Below are 6,489 nucleotides of genomic sequence, written 5' to 3'. Positions count from 1 at the left end.
TTCGTGAAAGTTTTTACCCAATATTTTACACTTTTTAGGGGAAAAAAATGTATATTTAATTACCAATTGCTTAATGGTGTCAGGCAATCATCTGACCCATAGGTGGCAGCCATCTCAAGCCAGAGGACGAGAGGACTAGCTGCCATGCATATAAAGGATTTATAGTGAAAAACTTTGTTTTTTAAATCCTTTTTATTGCCTCAATGTCACTTTCCCAGACCCGGGGTTAACGGGGAGGACGCACGAGGCATATGATGGGCGCAGCCTCTGTGCTTGGTGGGAAATGTCCCTGAATGGTTGTTGCTATACATGGTGACCATTCCTTCACAATGTACCACGGTCATCCAGTCATAGATCACTTTTCCTCAACGATTGAGGGCCGAGGTGGACAGGCATTGGGGTTATCCCACTTACAAAGCAGCACCTGCAATGGTGCTCTCAGGGAAGGTTATCGCTGCGTATCTCAAATGTGATATTTAATTCACAAAAAATTGAGAAGCACTCAAGTAAAGATTGATTGACTGCTCTTACCTTTGCAGCCTACCTTCTTGCAGCCTACCTTCTGCTGCCCATGAGGGGAATATAGGCCACACCAAAACCACACTCGCGTGAATTCAACACAATAACAGAAGCAGCCAGTGCAAGATTTGGCTGTAATAAATGTTTATTGATACTGCCGCATCTTAGTCATGCATACTCAGCTCGGAGGAAAGAACCTTAAGCCACCCGATGAAGCCTCACAACAATAACTCCCACAAAATGGTTATTTATACCCAGAGCTTGTGCCCTCTGTCCACATCCGTCTCCTCAAGCCTGAGACGTCATCGTGGAGATGAGGTGTGGGATGCGGGGCCCCCATAATGTCATAGCCGGGATTAGTTAATGCCACAATGTGTGTACAAGACTAAGAGGATAATTATAATATATTGAGCTCTACCTGATGTATTCATGGTAACAGTTTTATTATACTAGTATGAATTATAACGGTACGGTATTGCAGCCCAAGCTAAACTATGTTATCCCTCTATTGTGCACTGTAATAATTCATGATTATGAAGGCAAACATTGGCTCAGCGCAGCTGGCTGGTTTAATTGGACCCGAGGATAATCTCAAGGTAGCTTAATCCACCAGGCAGTCAAATCTCAGGATTGTAATGGGTTTGCATTTTCGCATGGTGAGCTTGACGTGCATAATTCTCTCCAGGTCCTGCTTTGTGTCCTTCATTGTCACTTGTTCACACCCTCAATATCGTGGGTGCATTGTGTGACTTGTGCCCCAAAGCACTTGTGCACATCTCTTCTCCATAGCACATCCTCCTGCTACTCCCTGCCCCCGCCGCCCAACTACGCCTAGGGCTATCCCTACCCCTATCACTACCCCACCACTACCCCTATCACTACCACGACCCCTAACCCTATCATTACCCCTCCTTAACCAATCCCACCTGTCATGTTGTTCACCATAACTACACCACCACTTTTAATAATCCCACTCTATATCTCAACTACTACCATCTTTTTTTTCTAGATTTGAAGCTTTCGTGAATGAAATGATTCATATTCTTAGGTTTTTTCGGTAAAGTCACGTAGGTAAAAACATTCTTATGTACAATTGTATAATTGCTGTAACGCACCTTGGCATAAGGCATTATATAAATCTATATCAAATAAGATGGACAGGAAAATCAGACAAATTCAAGTATTCCTTGAAATTTGCTTGCCATTTTTTTTATCTAGTTGGACGATACTGGTGCTATATACGCACGCAAAATCGACGTTTGCAAGTATTTTTCAACTAGGGGTTGTTCGGGGGCGCCTATAGCGCCAACTAACCATTTACGGCCTTCGGCCAGGAAAGTCACGAAAAAATTGCACACGAACGACGCATTCACGCAAGCACCCGATGCTCTTTTTTGGAGTTTTAAAATGAAACATCTTTGAATTGTATTATGTTTTGAATTAGATAATTGTATTTCTTCATTAAAAGCTTATATCATTTTACATCTGGAAGACTTCAATGAAAACGACATTTCGTGTGAATTTTTTCTCGTCGTTAAGTAGATGGCCTTGCTGGGGATTCGGTTCAATGCCGAGTTTCACCTATTTGGGATCGAGATAAGGCGACATAGAGCTGCTGGCCGTGCGAGAAGACCGCCGTCTGCAGATCGATCCCAACGTAATCGAACGTCTGTCCCTGTGCCTCCGTCGTTCATACAGGGGGTGCGTAGGTTTGCAGCGTCCCCTGCATGAAAACGACGGAAAGTGCAGCGTTCATCACAGATAGATAAAGTTGTGCACTTATATAAGAGTATGAGCTTCACCATATGACTGCCTGCACCTCGTCTTGAGGCCTGCTCCTGAATTAGTCTTATCCTTCCTTGCTTTCGTCTGTCTGATTAATTATTGGTGCTGTCTTCCTTTGACTCATTCACCTCATGTGCACCATTTTCTTCCGATGTACGAACCGACTTATCTGCCACGTCGTCTGACACGTTTTCTGCATTCTCTCCATCTTCCTTTAACTCGTTCACCTCATCCACAACCTTTCCTTCATCTGGTTTATTCTCCGACTGATCTGCCACGTCGTTATTTTGTTCAGCTTGCTTGTCCTGTGCATCTGCAAAAACCCGTTGCAGACTCCATGCCCGGATGCTTCCATCTTGCGATCCTGTGAAGAGTGTATCCCCTGCTACCTGAATCACACAGAACCAGGCACATCCACACACCACACAGTAGACAGATTACTCCATTTTAGTGGCTGTGCAAAGCTTGGCAGCGATGACCTCAATTTGTCTTATTGTGGAGCTTATTTCACAACATTAAATGTACATTCGATTATGAACGTTAATTTGCTCATATTTATGTTGAGTTCCACTTTACAGATTCTCTTCACGGGTAAGTACCCTCCAATAAAATTGTGTTTAGAAGAAAAAAGCAAAATATGTCAATGTGTGTGTGTGAAGTTTCAAAGTTTTCCATGTGAAATGAAAATTCCACGATTGGAAAAACACCGGTAGTTCTATATCCTAAGTTTTAAAATGCTGTGGATACTCATTGAGCATCACATGCAGGTCCTTCCCTACACGTCTAGAGACATTGTTGCGCGTGTCATATCAACCATGACGATTAGTCAATAAACATCCAGTTCAATGAGCTTCGCTGGAACTAGGCATTCCCCTCATACACTTCACAAAATACCCCCATAAACATCTCACACTGTACCTTACATGGATTTTGAATCATGGATTATAAGTGTCACCGTAAGTTCTGCATGCTCATGTGTTACAAAACAGATGGGCCACCAATGTTTACCTTAAGCCAATCAACTTCACATGCGAAGCAACACTTCATATTAGTTGGGTGAGTCACCACTTACAATTGTGACTCTTGGGGGGGGACTGAAAAATCCTCGCGTAAAAACGAACGTGTGGGTCGGCACAACAGCTTCCCTACAAGGTCATGCACGGCCCTTTAATGATTATTACACACTTTTATCTAACTTTCCGTGCTGTCTGTTTATATCCTTTTTAATCTTTGACGCTTAATATTTTCGGATCTACGAAGTCGAACGAGCTGAAATTTTCTGTACAGACTCACCTGGCGTGACAATTTAAGATTTGATTTACATTTTAATCATTAATAATTAATCGTACATTTTACACCCCCCCCCCCCCCACACTTTTTGAAATTACGAATGGTAGCAGCTATTGCTGGACAGCCTCTGATCACATCTCTGCTCGTTGTCGTAACGCCGGAGCCGCCGCTGCGCCTTCCTCTTTTCCTTAACGCTGGAAGCAGCAAGTACACAAAACCTATTAGGTAATAATAATAAAAAACACAAGCTTTTCAATGCACACACTTTTATTTGCACTCAAATATAGAAGTACGGTAAATTACTTTGATCCCGGAATCAATCAATAAAGGTGGCTGGCTTCCTTTCGAAATTTGACATTCTCTTTATGCAAGCCACCCACTTTTATTGAGCACATCAAATTTGATTAATTTCGGGGTCAAAAGAATGCATTCTATACTTTTGCGTGCACATACAAGTGTGTGCATTGAAAGGCTTGTGTGTTTTACCTATGTTGTTTTCTTTGGAGAGGACGCTGCGTGTTAGGGCAACCCTCGGCGTGCTCCATCAATAACACTAACAGCTCACGCAGGGTAGCCTGTCAACCGCTTATCAGTGTTCTTTGGGTCTTTCGGTAAAAAATAAAAAAAATTACAATATCACCATATTGTTATTATTTTTATTTTTTATTTTTCTATCTACGTGGCTTTACCGAAAGACCCAAAGAATATGAATTCATGCAGTCACGAAAGCTTTAAGTCAAAATCTACGCTTATCATTGCCTTATGACAGACCAAATTCAGAACTTATTGATCACCCCGTGCCCTTAAAAATCTCAACATTCATCTTACAAAGCCCCATCATAAGAGAGAAATGGAAATAAATATAAAAAAAAAATTGCCCGGATTGAAACGGCTGTATGCCGTATCGACCTGAAAACTCAATTTCCCTTTACAAGAATACGGGTAAACCGCATGGGTTGACAGGTCTGCCTACTCAACTCCCACAACTACCAACCCGATTGAGCTCCCCTTCCTTGGTTTGTACACTAAGGCCAGGTGAGCTATTTACTAAATATTGCCCATTAATTAATATGCCTTATATCGTATCCCTTGTATTTTTGTTGTTCACAAAACAAGTGCAGTACACCACTTTAAAAAAATATTTAAAACGTACCCAAAAAATGTGTTGATTTAATTCTGACTTTAGGGGTTACCTTACCTAATACATCTTTACATAAATACACGATAATAACTATGTAAACAGTACAGTACGTATATTAAATCAATTTACCTACTCACAATACAGCACTGGAATTCACCTTCATGCAGTTGATAATGTAGTTATGCCCCTTGAAGGTCCTCATTACCTCCCCTGTTTGAGCGTTGTAGGAGCAGGCGCTCCCATCTCCACTCCCTGTGAACACTGCACACCCACACACCAAACACCTGTATTCAATTCCATTCTTAGCACATTCACAAGTTCCACTTCGAAGTTGCGTTGCAGCCCCAGTGCCCCGTAGATTGTGGAAGTGTAACGAGCGACACTTACGGACATTGCGATGAACCTCGAGCGCACTCACGGCGCGCGTATGCGGCTGATAGCTGCGTGCGCAGATCTGCGATCGCGTTTCCCAGCGCCGCGCAATGCCATCCTTGCCACCTGCGTACAGGTAACGCCCTGCCACCTGCAGGACGTCCACGTGCGAGATGAAGCCATGGGACGAACAGGACCAGTGGAGCAGAACTTAGGTCCCACAGCAGAGATTTGCATCTCCACAATTCACATATATTTCTCAATTCAGCTCAAAAGGATAACGCTTCTCAGGTGCCCTTCCAATTATACATTTATAAACACACACTTGTAATGATCTGCGCACCTGCATGCAAATGACGCTGCCCAGGTTTTCAGCGAACACTGACACGGCCTCCCCCTTGAGCACGTCCCAGCGGCGCACCGTGCCATCCGCACTGCCCGAGAAGAGGGCGGCTCGCGTTTGCAGCACAGCGAGGCACAGAACAGGACCCGTGTGTCCCTCGAGGCAGTGCAGCGCCGTGCCAGTCTCGTCCCACAGCCGCACCGTGCCGTCCATGCCGCCAGCCGCCAGCACCACCTGCCCGGGCACCTCGTCGGCGTTATCCGGGTCGTCCTCCGCCAGGTAAAGCGCCAGGGGCAGCACGTTGTCCGTGTGACCCTCGCAGACGGCGAGACAGCTTCCGTCCGCCGCGTTCCAGCGGCGCACCGTGCGGTCGGCAGACGTGCTGTAGACCGAGTGGTCCCCGTGCACCAGCAAACGGTTCACGCGGGCCGTGTGGCCGTGCAGGACGTGCGCGCAGCTAACGCTCAGCGCTCCGCCACCACCATCGATCTGCCACACGCGCACGGCGAAATCGGCGCTGCACGTGAAGGCGCGGGAGCTGTCGAGCGCGAACGCGCAGTCCGTCACGTACGACTCGTGGCCCTCGAGCGCGGCGAGCGCAGCGAAGGTGCGCGTGCTCCACAGTGCGGCGCGCGCGTCCTCGCCGCCCGTGAGCAACAGCTCGCCGTCGCCGCTCACGCTGGCGCAGCAGACGCCACCCTTGTGCGCGTCCCACATGCGGTCGGGCACCGCCTGCTTGCTGCCGCCGCGCAGCTTGGAGGAGCCAGTGCCCATGGCCTGGAGCTACCGGCGCGCGCCTCGTGCCAAATCAGTAAACCCACTAATATATGTTGTACTGAACACTAGACTATAGCTTCAGTTAAGATCAGCTTTTTTAGATATTAAACTGTGTGCGTAGGTCTACAACATTTCATATTTGTTGACCCTTTAGATTGTTACATTGGTACATAAATACCCTATCGAGTTTTGCTATGCCGGAGCATCTCTGTATACGCGGATGCTGATCGTGTTCTTGTCGCCCCATCACCTGGTCCTCGTC

At 46.0% G+C, this 6,489-nt stretch overlaps 1 protein-coding gene across 1 annotated transcript; it reads right to left on the bottom strand.

Moving 5' to 3' along the window:
* Positions 1-1,396: 1,396 nt before the first annotated feature.
* On the bottom strand, positions 1,397-6,489 carry LOC133345005 (WD repeat-containing protein 86-like). The gene is made up of 4 exons (XM_061555346.1): positions 5,451-6,489; positions 5,123-5,258; positions 4,893-4,996; positions 1,397-2,693 (listed from the first exon to the last, which is right to left on the bottom strand). The coding sequence occupies exons 1-4, from the start codon at positions 6,222-6,224 to the stop codon at positions 2,397-2,399; spliced, it is 1,311 nt and encodes a 436-aa protein (XP_061411330.1). The 5' UTR covers positions 6,225-6,489; the 3' UTR covers positions 1,397-2,396.

This window comes from Lethenteron reissneri, chromosome 21, assembly GCF_015708825.2.
Source record: "Lethenteron reissneri isolate LAM-NWPU_2019-01 chromosome 21, ASM1570882v1, whole genome shotgun sequence".
Taxonomy (NCBI): Eukaryota; Metazoa; Chordata; class Hyperoartia; order Petromyzontiformes; family Petromyzontidae; genus Lethenteron; species Lethenteron reissneri.
The sequence above is the reverse complement of the archived record's forward strand: the minus strand, read 5'-3'. Positions and strand labels throughout refer to the sequence as shown.

What these genes read in the sequence shown, in the direction of transcription:
- LOC133345005 (XM_061555346.1), bottom strand. Translation starts at nt 6,224, where the DNA reads ATGGGCACTGGCTCCTCCAAGCTGCGCGGCGGCAGCAAGCAGGCGGTG. An exon ending in GCAGCGTCATTTGCATGCAG is followed by an intron (nt 5,259 to 5,450) that starts GTGCGCAGATCA and finishes GACGTCCTGCAG; the next exon opens with GTGGCAGGGCGTTACCTGTA. An exon ending in CGAGGTTCATCGCAATGTCC is followed by an intron (nt 4,997 to 5,122) that starts GTAAGTGTCGCT and finishes GTGGGTGTGCAG; the next exon opens with TGTTCACAGGGAGTGGAGAT.